Genomic DNA, 20,400 nt, shown 5'->3' on the forward strand with positions numbered 1-20,400 from the left:
ATCACTTAACACACTTTAAACAGCACGAATTTTCATTAGCTGCAAGCTGCAAAAATTATGCCTATAGGTTCGGGCTTCAAGTGTACGATAAAATGCAAAGTTAATTACTTACACTTGCAACAAGAACTCAGCACTCAGTTAACTGCAGCAGCTGTTAATTAACTTCATCACAATAGAATGTAGCTTTAATGTAAGAGAACTGTATGTAAACAAATTACTAATGCCAAAGTTTCTAAAACAAATTAAGATTTATGCTACTTTCTGGAAATTTGAATTTAAAATTGTGTTGACACATTCTGCTTAAATTGTTGTGCCAAAATGTACGCAAAAATATGACTACAATCCATCCTTACAATCTTCTGGCTCTTCTGGACTAATGCGTAACGAAAAGCAATACCTTTAATACCAAGCTTAAAAGCGCACTAATACATGTATTTAATGAGTAATCTGTACTAAACTAACTGTTATTACAATCTAAATAACTTATCTTAATGAGAGTGCAAGAAATCTGACGTTTTGCCTGGCGCATGGCTGCCGACTGTTAGTTTCATTGTAATTTTCTAATCATTAAAATGATCCTACAGATATGTCCGAGTGTAAATGATGTACTTCTTGACTGCTTGTGGATATACTGTTGTTAATTCCTAAAATATCAGAGACACTTACAGAGGGCGTGCAAGAGAAGGGGCAATATATTGAGGCACCAGAAATACAGAATTGGTTTTTATACGAAATTGTTATTTTTATGCTAAACATTTTGTTATGTACAATGCAATATGTTAACACTAGATATATACTACAAGGAATTACTAATGAAAAATTAAAGGTTCACAATCATTCAAATAGTTAACAATAATACATATTGCATTATGGCAGTTTCAGCTCTAGTAGTTTTGGGAATAGCTTCCCCAATGGCAAACTTTTTGATTTTTGTACTTTGTGTCCTAAAGTTTACATTACACACAAAATGTCAATTTTAAAAAATATTCTTCAATACAAATATCACACTTTTTAATGTGGTGTATTAGCAGCATAGCTATGACAACATAAATAACTTGTCCATTCACTTAAGAAAACTTCCAAGTCACAGGTTTTGTTCACATACACACAGTGAAATGTCTAACACCTACTAGACAGGATCCTGGAAAAAATCACTGTTAAATACATTTGAGTTTAGACACTTGGCTCTCAAATGCAGAGACCATATGTTCCGTACAAGGAAATACAGAAAGGTGAAAAACTGTACAACAGACGTGCACAATATAAATTGCAGCAATAATTACTGCAGTTAAGTACGTTTGCTCTCAAATCAGTCCTCGTTTTTTCTTGTAGTCTTCTAAGTTAAGAGATCGCTTAGGCCCAGTGTCCTTTACCATTGTCATTGGTTTAGGAGTAACACTAACTGGGTTGCCTAGAAAAGAGGAAACAAATTACGTCAACAAGAGAATAAAAAGTAACTTATCTTTGTTACACTACAAAAGGCAATGACAATTAGACATTGATCACATATCAGATATACAACAGATGTAAATCAAACCAACATATGTGACATTGAAAGTGATAAAAGGTCAACAGTGATTTTGTTGCCAATTAATTGACACTGAAGTTAGGATAACTTTATGGCCCTGAATTAGAATATGTCACTTGTTTTGCTAGATTGGCTTTATTTATTATGGTAACGTACAATATGTAGATAAACAAACAAACAAAAATTCAAAATATTAATTGAAATACATTGTGTACACAGTCAAATGAAAATGAGAAAAACATATGAAAAGGATCACAAAAATGCAGTTTCATTGTTCATTCAGCATGTAATAAAATAAAAAACAACAGACAGGAGAGTCACGCTGAAGATTCTAGCAATAGTCTGCCATCATGTGCTTGTCCTCTCTATCTTGATATCGTTCTTCCATCACCTGGAAATCTTGATGGAATCTTCCATCATTTTCCTCACTGTAGTCACCAAGATTGTCTGGAAATTTATCAAGATGGCTGTGGAGATAGTGAATCTTAATGCTCACATTTGTCCCCAAGCTCCTGAAGTTTCTGAGCATGTTTTGCACCAGTTCCTCATAATTATGTGCTTTGTGGTTACACAAGAAATTCTTGACAACAGAGACAAAACTGCTCCAGGCAGATGCTTCAATGCAACTCATAACTTTAATGAATTTCAAATCATGTATAAGCTTCCAAATTTGGGGACCATCAAATACACCAGCTTTTAATTTTTCATTACTTTTTGAGTCCAGGGAATGATTTGCATATATAGTTGAAACAGTCACAATTTTTGTCCAATGCTTTCACAAATTGCTTCATTAGACCAAGCTTGATACGAAGTGGTGGAAGAATGATTTGGTCCCTGTCAACTAATGGTTCTTTTAGGATATTAGCTGCTCCTACAGTAAAGCTATCTCTTGATGGCCATGAAACTTTTCCCCAGTGATCACGCTTTGCTCTGCTGTCCCAAATGCAAATAATGCAAGGGAATTTTGTATATCCACTTTTATGTCCAAGCAAAAAGTTAACTATTTTTTAAATTAACACAGATAGGTCATTGGTGTTGACTGTAACGAAGTTTATGGATAATCATCCGGATATTTACGTATTTGAAATTTAACTGAGTGGCCAATTGGAATGGACGTATAGCAGTTACCATTATGCAGCGACACACATTTGAGGCGTCTGATTGAGCAATCGATAAAATGCCTCCCGTCTTGAGGTTGATATTTTAGTAGTAAACCAGGGATGTCACTGGAGTAAACACGTACATCATCTTGAAATATGGAAATAGATCTTCTCTTGTCCAGTAATTATTCTCATTTGGTCTGGATGCCAAGAGTCCAGAAGACTGTTTAGAAAGACGGAGGTCTCTTATCAAATTGTTAAGCTCTTCCTGATTGAAGAGCTGATGTCTTGGGGAACTTCCTTTGTATTCAGATTCACTACTACTAGTGTTCAAGCCTTGAAAATCATCATCATCATCATCATCCGAAGGAAGTAGTTTTGGCAGAGTGGTGAACACTGGTATAGAAATGTCATCACTTTGTGGCATAGTCCGCCCTGCTGATTCTAAATGGGGATATTCCCATTTATTGTTCTTGTAGTGATTGCAACCTTTTACATTGACAATGCAAAAACAACATTCATTATGGCAGATCTTTGGCTCTCACCACACCATTGGCACTCCAAAGTATAAACTCTTTCATTTACCAATAGGCCACAGTCGTAAAGATTCGACACAGCTTACGCAAACTTTATGAGGAGCCCAACGTTTATCTTGGTCTGCGAGTTTAATCCCAAAATACACAAGATAGGCCTGTTTCACAAAGTCAATGCTGTTCTTCCGCTGTTCTTGCAGAGTGCATTCTCCACAAATATAGCAGAACACACTCCTTGAAATTGTGAGACAAGAGGTTGTCTCAAATTACTACCACATTCCATAATCTCACCTTCTCCTCTATAACGTGTAACAAAAACAATATTACATTTGTACACATGCAATCACAAAATACAAAATGAATAGGCATAAAGAATTATGGAATTCACAACTGATTTACTGATAATTTAACGATTAAACTCTACACATGAGAGAGAGCCTGTATCTAAGAAACTAGAGCCAATTGGTCAAATCTGTTTTCAGATTCAGCGTACCAAATATACCCAGTATACATTCAAATATCCCTGGCAACAAGAATTTTTATTTATTTATTTTTTTAGCTGCATTATCATTCTAAAGAACTATCACCCCATTAGGCTTGATCACAATTCAACTATAATAACTTATTCCTATGTGAAGTTACAGTTTTTTAGCTACAGAATTTTGTCTGAACTTCCGTTTGCAATAGCAGTTAAAAATAGTGCCTTTAGCATTTCCTATGTTGATCCTGACTGATGCTGCAAGAGTAATTCTACAAATGTATGTTTTATATATGGTGAAAATGCCATGAACATGCATCATTTCATGTGCCACAAAAGCAACTGGATCTATGAACACTGAGGTAAGTACAATAGACACATTTATGCAAAACGAAAATATGATGTTCGGAAGGCGTTGTCACAGAAGTTAAAGAGAATTGATAGTCATGTCACAGTTCTAGGTTGCTTGGTGAAATTCCCAATGATATTAAAGTTCACATTAAAACGGGAAGGAGGGAGGGGATACTGAACACACTTTAACCTTTTAGAGCTAATTAAAAGTGTTTAGGTTTTCGAGAAATTTGAGCTAAATAAATAATTCAGCAATGCCAGGTAATCAGTTAGTGATAATTATACAAAGCATTTGTAAATGAGAGAAAACTTGTTTTTAATAATCTCGTATTCTGTACTTACTATGAAGAGGGACCTCAAGATCAATCTTGATGTCAAAGTCATGGGCAGAGAACAGGTCATCAGTCTTTGAAAGTTTTGAACTTTCCTTTTTCTTCTCAGGTGACTTTTCCTTTTCCTTATTGGCAGGTGCCTCTGATATAGGAGACTGTTCTGCTTCTTGAATCTGCAACAGTTTTATTACCAGTACTCTTACAGTTCTCCCTGAGTCATTCTTTATGATTATTTCAGCAGGCTACAATACTGAACAGCTCTACACAACATATCACACACACACACACACACACACACACACACACACACACACACACACACACACACACACACACACTCTTGAACTGATAAATTACAGATAGTGTACTGATAAACTAGTACTTGATCAGTTCATAGGAGAGGCCTTAATTAGGCAAAACTTTTAATACTGCCGATAGACATATAAAAATCATAGCTTTCTGAACTATTAGTCCCTTCTTTGTGAAGTATATAAGGTTGGGTTACGAAATTTAAAAAAGAAGGACTGGTCAGTCAGACTCCAGGAGATCTCATCCTCATAACATGTGGGTCCCTATTATCATTCCTTTTTAACCTTCCCCAACCTATCCCTCTGTCCTCCCTGAGGAATGAACTACTATTTTCAGGAGATAGGATAATTCCGTGTACTGTTATACATGACTATAGACAGGCCTAAAAATGTCACCTCTTTGAAATAAGTAGTGTACTGTTATACATGACTATAGACAGGCCTAAAAATGTCACCTCTTTGAAATAAGTACTGGTCTGTTTGACTGTTGTAATGAACTTGGCCTTCAGGTACAGTAATCCCATCAGTTGTTACCTTTCTCCTTGTAATTCCTGCACCCTCACTGCTGATACCCTTCTACATGAACACACATATTTCTCCTTCACTCTTTTTTTCTGGGGCAATTTTATTTCCATCATACGCTACCACTTTCTAAATTGCAACATATTTATATTTCACTCATTTATCACTACTATTCTCTTCTGCATTGTAATATATTTTGGCCCCTACACTTTTTGCCTACATTCAATCAGGAAGAGCTTAACGATTTGATAAGAGACCTCTGTCTTTATCATATCTCTTAGTGACTGAATACATCAAACTTAAGGTTTTCTAATGTCCTATCCTACAATGTAATCTGTGAACAAGGGTTCAGCAGCTCTTGCTCAGTTCCTGATGTTAATTTTATAATTTCCTCTGCTTTGATAGATGAAGGAATCTATAATTCTAGAAGTATGTTTCACCTCATTTGTCACCTGTTTCTCTTCTATAGTGTTGTCTTTGCCAGTATTAGTCATATCTCCTTTATTACCAATCTTGCGATGTTCCCTATCCCTATACCTCAATACCTGTCCTCCTCCTGCAAGCATGTCATTGCTAAATACATTTCATCCAATTCAACTTCACCTTTGGCACTTCCACTAAATGCCTCACCCTGTAAGTGACCCCCCCCCCCCCCCCTCCAATCTACTAACCAACTTTCCACAATTCCTTTATACTACACTAGCTTCTTTCGCCTGAGAGGTGTCCTGCAGTTTTGTAGTTTACAGCTTTCGAGTGAAGTTGGAACATGCAGATTTGGAGTGTGTATCCCGCATTCGTATGAGGCAGCACCATTTACAAATGTCGATAGGTTCATGTTCTCTATCAAGGCACCTGAAGGGTGAAACTATATAGTTTTGTAATCATACAATTGGATAGATAAAAAAAAATAAATAAAAAATAAAAATAAAAAAAATAAAAAATAAAAATAAAAAAAATAAATAAAAAATAAAATAATAATAGTAATAATAATCTACTCACCAAGCGATGGCATGAGAAAACACACACAAAATATGTACAGAATGTGAAAGCTTTTGTAGCCAGTGACCCCCCCCCCCCCCCCCCCCCGGTACAATGGTTGATTGAAGGGAAAGGAATACGGATAAAGTAAAAGCAATGGTGAAGTTCAGGAAATGGGGAGAGTTATGAGAAAGTCACTGAGAGCCCTGGGCAGGGGAGACTGACTTGTGGTTCCCCAAACCTCAACAGTCCTTTCCCTTCATCCCTCTTCCCTTAACTTCAGCTCTTCTTTCAGAAGAAGCAGCCACTTGCTCCAAAAGCTTCTGTATTCTCTATATATTTTAAGTGTGTTTCCTCCTGCCACCAGTTGGTGAGTAGTTTTTTTATTTATACAATTATATTTTCATTCATAATTTTCACAGATATCTCACCAACTCTCCTTCCTGAAGAATGGACATATTATTCCGAGAAACTAGGAGTACTGCTTTCTATTTTTTCTATGGTTCTGTAGGCATTATTCAGAGCTGAATCAGTGCTTATAATTATTCAGTTGGAATACTTTGCAGTTCATCAATTGTTGGAAGCATGGTTGTTTGAGACAGACTTGCAAGTGAAAGGATCTTGCAACTAAGACGACAGAGCTGAAATGTTGCGGGAAGAGCCTACACAAAAGAACTGTTGGCATGTGGTGATAATATATCAAAATTGATTGGATATTTCAATAATCAGTTTTGGTAAAGATATGGAATAAATCAGCTGTGGCATTACTGGCAGAAATGTTTTGCCATTTGCCGGAACTATGAAAATAAGGATGGCCATGTTAGTACCTGATCTCACCCAATATCCAGTAACAGTGGCAGTAAGAGTTCACATGTAAGAGTACTGTTATATATAAAGTAATTACAGCACAATATTTAATGTCTTACCTTCTTCTCAGTTGGTGCTGGAAGTTTTTCAGGTGGTGGTTCATCTTGTTGACCCTGAACTTTGAAGACCATGCGAGGCTTCGTATGGCGTCGTGTGAAAGGGTCTTCTATAACTTTTCCTTTATTGGCTCTAACTTCTTCCTGGGGAGAGAAAATATTACAATAAAGACATACTATTTTCATATAACAAAATGAAGTTGTATACAATATGTACAATTACGTAACATAGACATGTAGAAAACGATAGCAGTTCTCATGAGTGTATTCATAAAAGACTTCACATATATTTCAAGGGCCAACCAAAGTCCAATGGGAACTTGTTTCTGTAGTATGTATTTTCCAGGAAGTTCCAAGATGCCAGTCCTGCACAATAAACAACGAAGCTTCTGTGGTACTTTTACACCAGTATATTAACAGAAAAAATAGCTTTGTGTTGACCTGAGAAATGTACTTGGTTAACTCCATGGCAAAGTAATGGCTGTGAAAGAACAGCCTGTTGGAACTAGCACAGCGAAATAAGTAGTTCTGAATACGAAAATGCAGAAAAAGCCACACACACACACACACACACACACACACACACACACACACACACACACACATTGAAAGTGGGGTGGGGAAGGGGGAGTGATAGGGTAAAGGTGTGGAGGAGGAAGAAAGAGCACGTCCAGTGGAGCATACAGCGACTGCCCAGTGGTAGAACAAGGCAACATGTGAAGGCCGTGGGGGAGGGAGACGGGAAGGGAGATCGGGAAAGGAGATCAGCTGAGAAGGGAAAGAGACAGGTGCATGCACTGGCAGAGAATGGTGCAGAATGAGGGTGAGAGGATGCGGATTATGAGGTGGTGAAAGGACAGACGGAGTGGAAATGGTTTGATGGAGGCTGTGGGAACAGTAATTTACTGTAAGTTGAGGGCAAGATAAGACACATGGAATTTCTTGTAATTTCAACTACAGTCTGTGCAGTTCAGAAAGAGGGGGAGGATCCACAGGGCCCCAGCTGTACAGATAACACTGAAATCGAGCATGTTATGTTCAGTTGCATGTTACGCCGCCACAAGGTGGTCCATTTTGCTCATTGTCCAAGTTTGGCAGTAGCCATTCATCCTGGTTGATAGTCACATCAATACAAAAAGATGTGCAACTATTGCAGCACATGTTGTATATAGCTTGGCTGCTTTCACAGGTGACCCAGCCTCTAATGGGGTAGGATAAGCCTGTGACAGGACTGGAACAGTAAGTGCTGGGTGGGCAGACTGGGCCAAGTGATGACATATCCGCAGTGACAAGAGCACTCTTGCCCAGTATGCTGAAGGCCTTACAAAGACCATCACAAACAGGCACTAGCCCCCAGGTTGGTTAGTTGGTTTGGGGTATAAAGGGACCAAACTACACGCTCATCAGTCCCTTTTTCCTGATGCAAGCAAGGTTCAAGGTACAAAAACACCCAAAGTACATTTGAGAAAGTGAAAGCGGAAAACATACACCACAAGGGAAAGAAGAAGAAGGTATTAAAACCATAAAGCAGATGGTTTGAGCCGGCTGATCACACTAATAAAAGAGGATGAGCCAGCCACTCTGCAAACATCAAAATGTCCACCCGAAAAAGACAAGGCGAGATGAACACATACAGGGAAAAAGACGACCGACAAGACAAACAAGTGCAAAGAAAGTAAGACAGAGTTAAAATGGAGGGAGCGTGGCGGCCTCCTAGAGATGGCTAAATGCCCATGCTTAGATGGTATGTTTAAAAAAAAAAAAAAAAAAAAAAAAAAAAACACGTCACGAATAAAACTTAAAACTTAATCTGCTGTTGAGGCACTGTCGCCCAACACCAAAGGTAAGATACTGGGTAGCTCACCACAGAGGGACTAAAAGTGGCCAGTCCAGCAAGATGTGGACAACAGTCATATGTGAGCCACAGTGACACTGAGATGGGTCCTCGTGACGGAGGAGGTAGTCGTATGTAAGCCACATATGGCCAATGCAGAGCCAGGAGAGAACCACAGAGTCCCTGCGAGAGGCCCGCATGGAGGTCTTCCACAAATTCATAGTTTCCTTAATGGAACGCAGTTTGTTGCATGTACTGAGATTATGTCATTCCGTCTCCCAAAGATGAAAAACCTTGTGGCGTAATAGCAATCGCATGTCAGTTATGAGGATGACGATCTTCAGAGGCGGTTTCCGTGTAGCCTGTTTGGTCAGCCGGTTGGCAAGTTCATTTCCTGGGATTCCAAAGTGGCCTGGGGTCCACACAAACACCACAGAATGACTGGACCGTTCCGGGTCATAGATGGACTCTTGGATGGTCACTACCAAAGGATGGTGAGGGGTAGCACTGGTTGATAGCTTGTAGGCTGCTCAAGGAGTCAGTAAAGAGAGGAAACGACTCGCCAGGGCATGAGCGGATGCGCTCAAAGACCACGAGAAATGTCTGCTAGCTCTGCAATGAAAACACTGCAGCCATCTGGCAAAGACTGCTGTTCAATACGTCCTCCATGAACATACGCAAAGCTAACTTTACCTTCAGCCATCGAGCTGTCAGTGTAAACCACTTCATGGCCCGATACATGTCAAGAATCGAGAGGAAGTGACAGTGAAGAGCTGCAGAGTTAACCGAGTCCTTAGGACCATGTGAAAGGGCCAGGTGAAGCATTTGCCTACGTGTACACCATGGAGGTGTACGTGAATGGACCTCGAGTATAGGTGGTAAACGCAAGGACTCCACTACAGACAGAAGAGATTGGATGCAAACCACAATCTTAAGCCCTCACCTGGGCCTCCGATGTGGGAGATGAACCGCTGTGGGTGAGAAAAGGAAACAGTAATTCAGATGCTCAAGAGAACTACGAATGTGTGCTATGTAAATGGCGAGCAGTTGTGCACGCCTAACCTTCAATGGAGGGACTCCGGCCTACACCAGGATGTTGGTTGCCGGACTCGTCCTAAAACCTTCTATTACCAGTCGAACGCCACAGTGGTGCACTGGGTCGAATATACACAAAGATGAGGGCACCGCTGAACCATAAACCAGACTCCCATAGTCATGGCGGGATTGAACATGGGCTCTGTAGAGCTGGAGCAGTGTAGAGCGATGTGCACCCCAGTTGGTGTTGCTCAGGCAGCGGAGGGCACTGAGGTGCTGCCAGCACTTCTGCTTCAGATGACAAGGATGAGAAAGCCACGTCCATTGGGCGTTGAAAACCAGTCCTAAGAATCGATATGTCTCCTCTACAGTGAGTGGATCGTCATTAAGGTAAAGTTCTGGTTCTGGATGAACGGTACAATGCCAACAGAAGTGCATGACATACTACTTCACAGTTGGAAATGAAGCCATGGGCTAGAGCCCATGACTGCGCCTTGTGGAGGTTCCCTGTAGGCACCGCTCAGCAACACCACTACTGGAGGAGCAGTACGAAATGCAGAAGTTGTCTGCATACAGAGAAGGTGAGACGGACGGCCCGACGGCTGCTGCTAGATGGTTAATGGCCACTACAAATAGAGACACACACAATACAGAGCCCCGCGGGACCCCATTCTCTTGGATATGGGGGGAACTATGGGAGGCACCAATGTGGACACAGAAAGTACAGAGCGATAGAAAATTTTGGATAAAAAAAGCAGGCCCCAGAGACCCCACTCATATAATGTGGCAAGGATATGATGTCGCCAAGTTGTGTCGTAAGTTATTCGTAAATCAAAAAAGATGGCAACCAGGTGTTGGCATCTGGTAAAGGCTGTTCAGATGGCAGACTCAAGGGAAATGAGATTACCAGTGACCGAAAACGTAGGAAAGGTTTAGGGAGTTGTTGAATCAGTGCAGACAATGCAGGTCAGGACATAGACACAAACTCCACCTGACACACTATTATAGTCACAACGGTTCTTGTAATATCCTCTATAGCTGCAGAGGGCAGGGGTCCACATTGCTGGGAACCAGGTTTTCTGGAGGGCAGTGCAGAAAGCAGAAATAAAGCTTAACAGTTGCCGTAGCTCAGCCAGGTGATGGAAAAACCAGAGCAATTCCACTGGAGGATGACATTATTGTGAGGCTGGGAAGACATGAAGCCCGCGAAGAGGCAGGTTACGCTTCAGGGTCACCTACTGCCACCAAGTGAGAATGTGTATTATTTCTCATTGTGGATGAGGCATCAGTGAGATCCAGGTTCTTAGGGCACGCTAAGATTTCCACCTCATTCTCAGGTGCAGAACTGGTAGGGAATGGTGGTGTTCGGGCCACCGGAGGGTCCTTTCTCTTTGCAGACTTCTTTGTTTGTTTGCTCTGTCGCTTCTCTAAAGGGGTTTGCTGGGAGAACTTCTCCGGAGTAGCTTCAGGTACGGATGAAGACCATGAAGCTCTTAGTCCAGCAGCTTCTGGCTCCTTTAGCCACTGGCGAGTGTCTGCTGTGACAGTAGTGGGGACCTTAGGAGAGGGGTTTCCAAGGGACCCCTTCTGCATGAGAGGAGCTGGAGAAGGCCGTTGCTTCTCCGGCTGGGGGGAGGGGACCTATGTCCCCTGCGTTAGAAGGGCTTTGCTCCCGAAGTAGGTACTTAGGGAGCAATGGAAGGAGATTTTCCCCCTACCACCAAGGGGGTGGATGTTGACTGGAGGCCTGGAGGTAATGGTAATGTAGCTGCAGTGTATGTGGACGTCAAACGAACAGGGTGTAATCGATCAAATTTATGTTTAGGCTCTTGGTACGTCAACCGGTCCAGAGTCTTGTACTCTGCGATTTTCCGCACCTTTTGGAGTATTGCGCAGTCTGGCGAGCAGGGGAAGTGCTGATCTCCACAGTTAGTACAAGTGGGAGGAGGCGCACATGGAGTATCTGGATGCAGTGGATGTCTGCAGTCTCGATATGTGGTGCTGGAAGTGCAGTGGGGAGACATGTGACCGAATTTCCACCATTTAAAGCACTGCATATGGGGAGGGACTTATGGTTTAACATCACAGCAGTAAACCATCACCTTGACCTTTTCAGGCGATGACTCAACATCAAAGGCCAAAATGAAGGCACCGCTAGTAAACCTGTTGTCTTTGGGTCCCCTGTATTCATACTGGATGAAATAAACACCCTGCCGTTCTAGATTGGCACGGAGCTCGTCATCAGACTGCAAGAGGAGGTCACGATGGAAAACAATCCCCTAGACTATGTTGAGACTTTTATGGTGAGTGAAAGAAACAGGAATATCACCCAGACTGTCACAAGCGAGTAACTCCCAGGATTGTGCTGGGGATGCTGTCTGAATCAAGACTACACCGCTTCTCCCCTTTGACAGCACTGTCACTTCCCCAAACGTATCCTGAAGAAGTTCAACAACCAATTGAGGCTTCATAGGTAGAAAGGAGTCCCCGTCCATTCTGCTACAGACTAAATACCGAGGTGAACATGGCTCTCTTCTTTCTGTAGCCATTAATTCCTCCCAAGGTGTAGCGAGGGATGGAAACAATTTAGGGTTGTATCTGTCAGCACTGTATACTCTATATTGCCCTTCTTAGAGACTGCTGGCGCCATACGGTCAACAGCAAGAGATGACTCAGTCTGCTTCATTGCGGGTCATCTGCCCTGATGCCACCCACTCCGATCAGGGGCTGCCCCCCACAGGCGCTTCCCGCCACAACAAAGGCCACCTGGCACGATGGCTGTTGCCAGGAGCCCTGATGCCCCAGGAAGACAGGCACCTACTCCTTGGCATATGTGGGGAGTTTACAGCTCAGGCATCAGCAGAGCGATCCCCGTGTTGTCAGGGGGCTACCACCAAATGGGTACATGACTACTCCGCCATAGTGGACAGGCTACCGTGCTGGATATTGGGCACAGAGAAATCCAATATTGTCATGGGGGCGAAAGAGGACAGGAGACAACGGACAAAGATGACATACCCTGGAAAGTTTCCTTGCCCAAATAGTTGAATTGCAGGTGGAGATGCAAAGCCATGACAAGAGGTTCAGGAGATCAAATCTAAGAGCACTACGGATATCTAATGCACCACATAAGGTGTCCTTCCCCATATGGCTCGCGTTTCTGTAGAACTGGAAAGTGGCAGGTCAAACCATAAAATGGGACCTGAACTTATAGGGCCAAAAAAGTGAGAGACCCCTTTTAGTCGTATCTTATGACAGGCAGGAAAACCTTGGGCCTATTCCAACCCCCAGACCTGCAGGGAGCACCTAGCCTGCAAACAAGTTTCCTCTGCCATATGCCCTTACACAACCAATCCTCCCAGCAGCTCCAAGAACCAGCTACAAAGGTACACCCCATCCATCACCCAACACCACCCCAGCACGCAACAACTGAACCGAATCCATTGTCAGGGCTTTGATGATTTATCATCACGCTCTGAAAGAGGGACAACCTATTCAATATCCCTACCACCTCACCTAAAGTGGTTTTCCATCACAACCAAACTTCCACAACATCCCAGTCAAGCCATATGCCACTCCAAAACCTAAACCCTAAGGCTGGGAACATGTCCCAGTGGAAGCCCCAGGTTCAAGACCTGCCCTATTCACCTACCTCACTCCAGATTGCTGCTTTTGTTCAACCCAACAGTTGCCTTCTGGCTGTAGGGGTCAGATATAGTAGGCATATGTGCATGAGATATGCTTGCTTGTGTGAAAGTTTAATAGTCTTTTCATCGTGGCTGTCTGCAACTCCATGTGTCATCTGTACAGCGAGTAGCAATCTGTCCTTTTTATAATATTGTTGATATTCCATCTTTGAGTTTCCATTGTTTAAGTAAAGAAAATGGTTTGTTACAAATGTGATACTGATATAGATATTATGTTATACAAAGGGAACAAAGTAACAATGATGGAAAGTGCAGGTTGGAATAATAATATGGAAAAGATAGATTGCTATTCACCATGTAGAGAAGGCATTGAGATGCAGACAGGCACAAAGAAAGAGACTGCTAAAATATTAAAGCTTTTTGCAGCAGCAGCAGCGCGCACGCACATGACTGCATCTGACGGAGCACTGATCTCCTGTGGTGAGGGTAAGGAGGCAACACATGACAGGAAGGGAAAAGGATAGAACAGTATGGGTAAAGAAAATGCTAGTGCTGCCTGTCTGGTGTGCAAAAATTAAGTGGGGATACAACAGGGCTGTTAAATGCAATTTTGGGAGGCTGGGTTTGGGTGGGTAGCTGGCAGAAAGTGGGGCAGGGATTTAATGCTGTTATATGCTTCATGTTCAATGGTGAATTTGATATTTTGCTCAGATTTGCTGCTAATGTGTCAATTTTCTCACTCCGTCATCCAAACACTTTTTAAAGTTGATGTTTTTGCCAATGGCAAGACTATTAATTTTGAAAAAAATGGTTGCTCTAAGTGGTTTACATAAGTAAGTGTGTGTTCACAGACCTCCGCCATACCCAGTTTCTTGTGTTATAAGTAAATTATTCCTAATTATATTTACAGTGCCCTCTAATGGAATTTTGGTGTAGATGTTTACAATGTCAAGAAATGTAAATCTTGCTATCAGTGGAATTTGCACATCTTTAAATATGTCCATGGGTTCATATGTGTTCTTAATGAAGAAAATGCTTTCACAAGTATACTGGGTGTTAAGACAAGCTAGAACTTGTTTCATCTACGTGAAAGGCTGTTCCTAGAATTTACAATGGAAACGGTGGGTCAAAACAACAACAATAAATAATGAGATACATGTAATTCAAGAGACATCACCTTAGAAGTTCCAATTCCAAATGCAATAAACCCACATTAACATGACTTGTTTGTATGTTCTCCCTACCTGCTTTGCATGTTCAAATTTGGCAATGTTTTTCAGTGCTGGCAACTGGGCACATCATACGCTATCATAGAAATGACTCATTTGACAAGCGGAAGTACAGCGAAGTACTGCAGTTCGTAAAAAGGCTGGCGATAGCTTCGATGACTTGCAACCTGTCAACAAGTGCCAATCGGAGGCAGTAGTTATGTAATGGCCACAAAAACTATAAACCAAGTGTAACTCAGTAGCTGGTCTCTGTTCGTATATGGTATAGTGAGACTTTGGTGTTTGATTAACTCTCAGTGTGCGATTTCCTTTTTGTGTTCAAAAGATTATTGATACGCCATGGATGGATAAGAAGATAGTGAGGCAGTTCACTAATGAAGGAAAGTGGAACATTATTCAGGAAATAGATGAAAATCCACAGATGAAGTGTGTTGATATTGCACAAAAACTGTACATTTCTCCACTGACATTAAACACAATAGTAAGCAAGCGAAAAGTAAATTAAGTTGCATGCCTGGAAGGTGGAAACAGTAAAAGAAAACATGTGCACAATGGTCAATTTCCAGAACTGGAAAGTTTCCCACTGAAGTGGCTTAAGCAAGCTCACACAACAAACATTCCAATTGATGGAACTGTGGTTCATGCTACATATTTGGCACAAAAGTTGGGACTCTTAAGATTTCAAGGCATCCAGTGATTGGATCAAAAGGTTTAAGAGCCGACAATGTAGTATATGAATATGTTTGAAGTGAGACTGGAAGCGTGAATGTTGAAACTGTTGTCATGAAAAAATCACTGAGAGGTAAAGTCCTAATGGTATTTTTAATGCAGACAAAGCAGGCCTATTTTTTCACCTTCTGTGTCCCAAGATATTGATTTCAGAGGAGAGAAATTCAGCAAAGAGAGACTGACTGTTCTATTGTGTTGCAATGCAAGTAGACCAGAAAATTGGGTGCCCCTAGAATTGGCAAAGTGATAAGTCCACGAAGTTTCAAAAATGTGCAGACATTGCCATGCAAATACACATCTAATACGAAAGCATGGGCAACTACAAATACATCTGAGGAATATCTGTGCACTTGGTATGCAGGATTGGGTGTCCGAAACAGGGAAATCACCCTCTCTATTGACAAAATGCAGCACATCCTCAAGATACGATGTATCTTTGTAATATAAATGTAGTGTTTTTTCCTGCCAATGTACAAGCCATCTTCACCCACTATCGAGGCATTACAAAATTTCTGAAACAAAAATACAGTAAAATTCTTGTATGGAAGAGGCTGTTTTGTTTTCAAAGTACAACAAAAAGAGTGATGATCCTGGATGCTATGCAATTTGTGAGAAATGCATGGAATTCCATGCAAGAAAGCACAATATCATGCTGTTTTCAGAAGGCTGGCTTTAATTGGATACTGGCACTTACTGGAGAGATCATGCCGGAAAACAACAAAATCACAGAAGACATCACTTCACAAAACAATGAAATTGCGATTGAACAATGGCAGCAGATAATGGGGCAAGATGAAAATACTGTATGCCGTAGCTTCAGCGATTACGGTGAGTGTGACAGGTGGGAAGGAGGGAAGTAAAACTACTGAGTGAATGTACGAAATAGAGGGCTGTCTAGTTCTGGAATGAGACCAGGGAAGGGTCTAGATGGGAAGGACAAGGATTAATGAAGGTTCCCGTTGCTCTCCAGGTCTTAACCTTCGTTAGCCATTGTCCTTACCCTTCTAGTCCCTTCTCTGGTCCCATTCCAGCATTACACAGCCCTCCATTCCACCAATGCACCTGTCTTCTTACTTCCCTTCCTTTTCTGCTACCCCCTCCCCCCACCCTCCACTGCCCTACATCTAACCTCCTAATTGCACCTAGCTGCCCACCCTCTCTCCACATCGTTCCTGCGCTCCCACCCTCCACCCCTACCTTGCCTTCCCTCTTCCTCCCCAGCCCAGCCTCCTCCTATCCCTACCACCCAGTTGCCTCTCCCACCATGCACAGCTGCTTGCTGTCTGGCTTCAGCTACCAGAGACGGTCGTGTGTGTGAGTTGCATTTTTGCAAGTTTGTGTTTGTGTGTGTATGTGTGTGTGTGTGTGTGTGTGTATTTCCGACAAAGCTCACTTTCCGACAGTGTTTTTCGTGTGCCTATCTCTGACTCAGTATCTCTGTTATATGGTGAGTAGCAACTATTCTTTTCATAATATTGTTATTTTCTGTTGAAAAACCTAGCTGAAAAACAAAGTGGTATTTTGTTAGCACTTTATTTTTACACAAATATGAAGCTATTCTTTAATACTTTCCTTTTCAAAAAGTTTTGGACAAAGCTGTCAGAAGTGAGATTGGGCAGTAGTCGGCATAGAACTATTCCCCTTCTTATGCAATGCTTTAAAATAGCATATTTCAATCTGTTAGGAAAAAATGCCCTGCTTTAGTGAGCTATTTCATATGTGGCTGAGAGTCCTACTGTCTGTCAGGAATAAGCTTTTTGTACTTTGTTGGAGATGCCATCAATTCCAAGCAATCTTTTACTTTTGTGACAGTTTATTATTTTCCTAACTCCAAAAGGAGAGGTGGGTAGAATTTCAGTTTTATAAAATTGCATATGTATTGCCTCTTCCATATATAGCTTTGCCTTTTCTAATGAAAATCGGGATCCTACTTTCTCCACAACACTCAAAAAATTATTACTAAAAATATTTCAATCAGTCATTTTGTTAATAAACTTTACATCCAATCTGATGGTAATACTGTCTTCTTGTGCTATTGGTTGTGCTGTTTCCCTTTCTACAGTATCCCAAATTGTTTTAATTTCATTATCAGAGTTGATGATGTCAAACATACTACTAGACTTTTTAATAACTTTCTTTAATATAGTACTGTAGTTTTTATAATATTTGACTGTTTTTGGGTCGTTTCTCTTTCTTGCCATCAGATACTTTTCCCTTTCCAGTTAGAAGATATTTTGATCCTTTTAGTAAGTCCTTTTTACATTGTTTCTTACAATTATATTTATCTGTTTTCTTAGGGAAACTGTTTTCGAAAATACTATTTTAAATTAGCATCAGGTTCCCAGTACGCATCATCCCTATCTAACTGAACACACCATTTCAGAGGACTGTTTTACATTACTGTATGGAGCTATATCATTCACTGTAACTAGCTGTGCATCATGATCAGAAAGACCATTCTTAAGAGGATAAATGTTTATTTGATCAAATTTATCTTGGTCTATGAAAATATTATCTATTGTGTGCTAATTTCCTGTATAACCTGAGTAAGAAATTCAATAACTGCTGTTAAATTGAAAGAACTGAGTAATACTTTAAGACAATTCTTTCCATCAGATGCTTTCATAAAATCTACTTTGAAATCCCCAAAAATAACAACTTGCTTCCCCCTGTCTGACTGACATCACAATAAGGAATGCAAGCTTTTCAGAAATCACTGAAAATTTTCCAATGGGGTCCTATGCACAGTTACAATTATAAAATTACCATCATTTTGTTTAAGCACACAGCTACATGCCTCTATACATTGCTCTACACAATTTTTTTTAGTTTCCTAATTTTCCACACTATGATAATTTTTAACATATATGGCAAACTCCATTTTTCCATATTGTCACACTGTTCCATGTGCTGAAAGCGTAAATTCACTTGCATTTACCTTTTACGTATCTGTAACTGTATGATGCTCGGAGAAGCATAGCACGTCTATTGCATTCTGTGTTTCCAAATCTTCCAAACAAACAAGACATTTATTTTCTTAGTTTTTTTTAATCCCAGTATTCTGATGCAATACACTAACACTGTTTTTCATCGTACTTTTTTGAGAATGTTGTAATATTTTAACATCTTTAGTACCAGCCTGCCTGAGCTTCTTACTGTGCCTTATTCCTTTCAACATTATATCACTGGGCACTGATCCTAACCTAAGAAAGCGGTACTCCCACGAGTTTCAGCAGACCTCTTAAGGATTTTGCTATCAACGCAGCGAATTTACCCTTCCCTTTCCTATTGAGATACAGACCATGCCTAGTGAAATCGGATTACCAATAGCACCTACAGGAACCAAACCCATGTCAGACCCAGTAGCCACCCAAAGCACCCAATCCAACTCCATACTGACCCTCCTTGCAGAGCTGTTCAATGGGGACAGAAAGCATACATCAACCCAACGTTTGTATGGTTCATTGCACAAGCTATTTCAAAGCAACGGCATAATTATGGACATCACATCATTCCAGATGTGAGTACAATATAGTCAATTTAACATAAAGGACATTCACAATTATACACGTTCTTGCCAAAATTTCATTCACATCTGCTCGGCAATGGCACTAAATGCCAAAACAGTCTGTTGTTCATAAAGATTAATTATTATAAGCATATATTCTGGTGCATCTTTCAGGCTCAAAACACAACAGCTTATAAACTGAAGAGCCAAAGAAACTGCTACACTTGCCTAATATCGTGTAGGACCCCCGCAAGCACGGAGAAGTGCTGCAACAACGTGGCATGGACTCTACTAATGTCTGGAATGGTGCTGGAGGGAACTGACACCATGAATCCTGCAGGGCTGCAGGCAATGAGGATTCCCCTGACAGAGACACCACGTACACTATGCACCATTCAAAAACCAACTTATGATTCATTCAGAATGAGTTCAAAAATGTTCAGGAACCAACAGGGATGCGTTTCAAAATCATATGAATAATTGATAGACCAATGAGGACTGAATGCTTGCCACCTGGGTAAGAGACCTCCTTTCTGACAGTCAACCATTAACCGCCTTGCAGAACAATAAAGTTATTTTTGTCAGTTGGCTAAGGAAATTTCTTTTATTGATCTTTTCCACTGAGGCATTCAATGTATTTGAAACTAAGTGTTTAGTTAGTGAATGTTTTTATCTTATAGCACGTATGGCAATATGGGGTTTGTCCCCCCCCCCCTCCACCTCCTAGAAACGGGCATGCTGTGCATGCACGAATCTGGCAGCTTCGTCGGGCCAGTAAAATTTTTCCCGGTAGCATCTAGCTGCTGCTTGCTGCGGCTGCTGCTTACACAGCGAACAGCCACATTTTGTGGCCAGAAGTGGGAGAAGGTATTACTCATATGCGACTCAACTGTGCATGCGCAAGAGCCCGCTCATAAGTGCTGAAATGAATCTAATGTAAACAGTTGGAGGAAATTTGTTGGCATGAAGCATTTGCATAGTCTTCCTAAAGCCTTTGACACATTTTTCTGTTGGCAGATGCTTGTACCTGTACGAGCACTGTGTTTTGTTCTTGTACATGGCGCATTTCCTTTGCAATTTTAGTTTTATTTTCATTTTTTTCCTCTCGTTAATGTTTTATTGATTTAGTATTATTTCTTACCAGTCAGAATTACAAAAAATCAACTGAAAACTAAAACAATTAAAAATTCATGTAATTCTAAAAAATTGGCGGGGTTTTACCGGATCTCCTGGGTCGTATACACCATGTGTAAGGTAAGATCTGCATGCTTTCAGAAGATTTAATTTAAAGCTTTCTTCTTCAGAGTATGTTCAATGTCAGTGTTACTGTGGTGCCAAATCTATAAAACCATATTAAGTAACTAC

General features: G+C 40.9%; 1 protein-coding gene across 1 annotated transcript in view; it reads right to left on the bottom strand.

Moving 5' to 3' along the window:
* Window positions 1-717: 717 nt before the first annotated feature.
* LOC126458192 (RNA polymerase-associated protein RTF1 homolog) overlaps window positions 718-20,400 on the bottom strand; it is a 125,573-nt gene continuing 105,890 nt past the window's right edge. The window contains exons 12-14 of the mRNA XM_050095075.1: window positions 7,057-7,197; window positions 4,333-4,495; window positions 718-1,411 (exon numbers count right to left, since the gene is read on the bottom strand). Of these exons, the coding sequence (XP_049951032.1) occupies window positions 1,305-1,411; window positions 4,333-4,495; window positions 7,057-7,197 (411 nt within the window). The 3' untranslated portion in view covers window positions 718-1,304. The remainder of the gene's footprint in view (window positions 1,412-4,332; window positions 4,496-7,056; window positions 7,198-20,400) is intronic.

Source organism: Schistocerca serialis, chromosome 2, assembly GCF_023864345.2.
Source record: "Schistocerca serialis cubense isolate TAMUIC-IGC-003099 chromosome 2, iqSchSeri2.2, whole genome shotgun sequence".
Taxonomy (NCBI): domain Eukaryota; kingdom Metazoa; phylum Arthropoda; class Insecta; order Orthoptera; family Acrididae; genus Schistocerca; species Schistocerca serialis.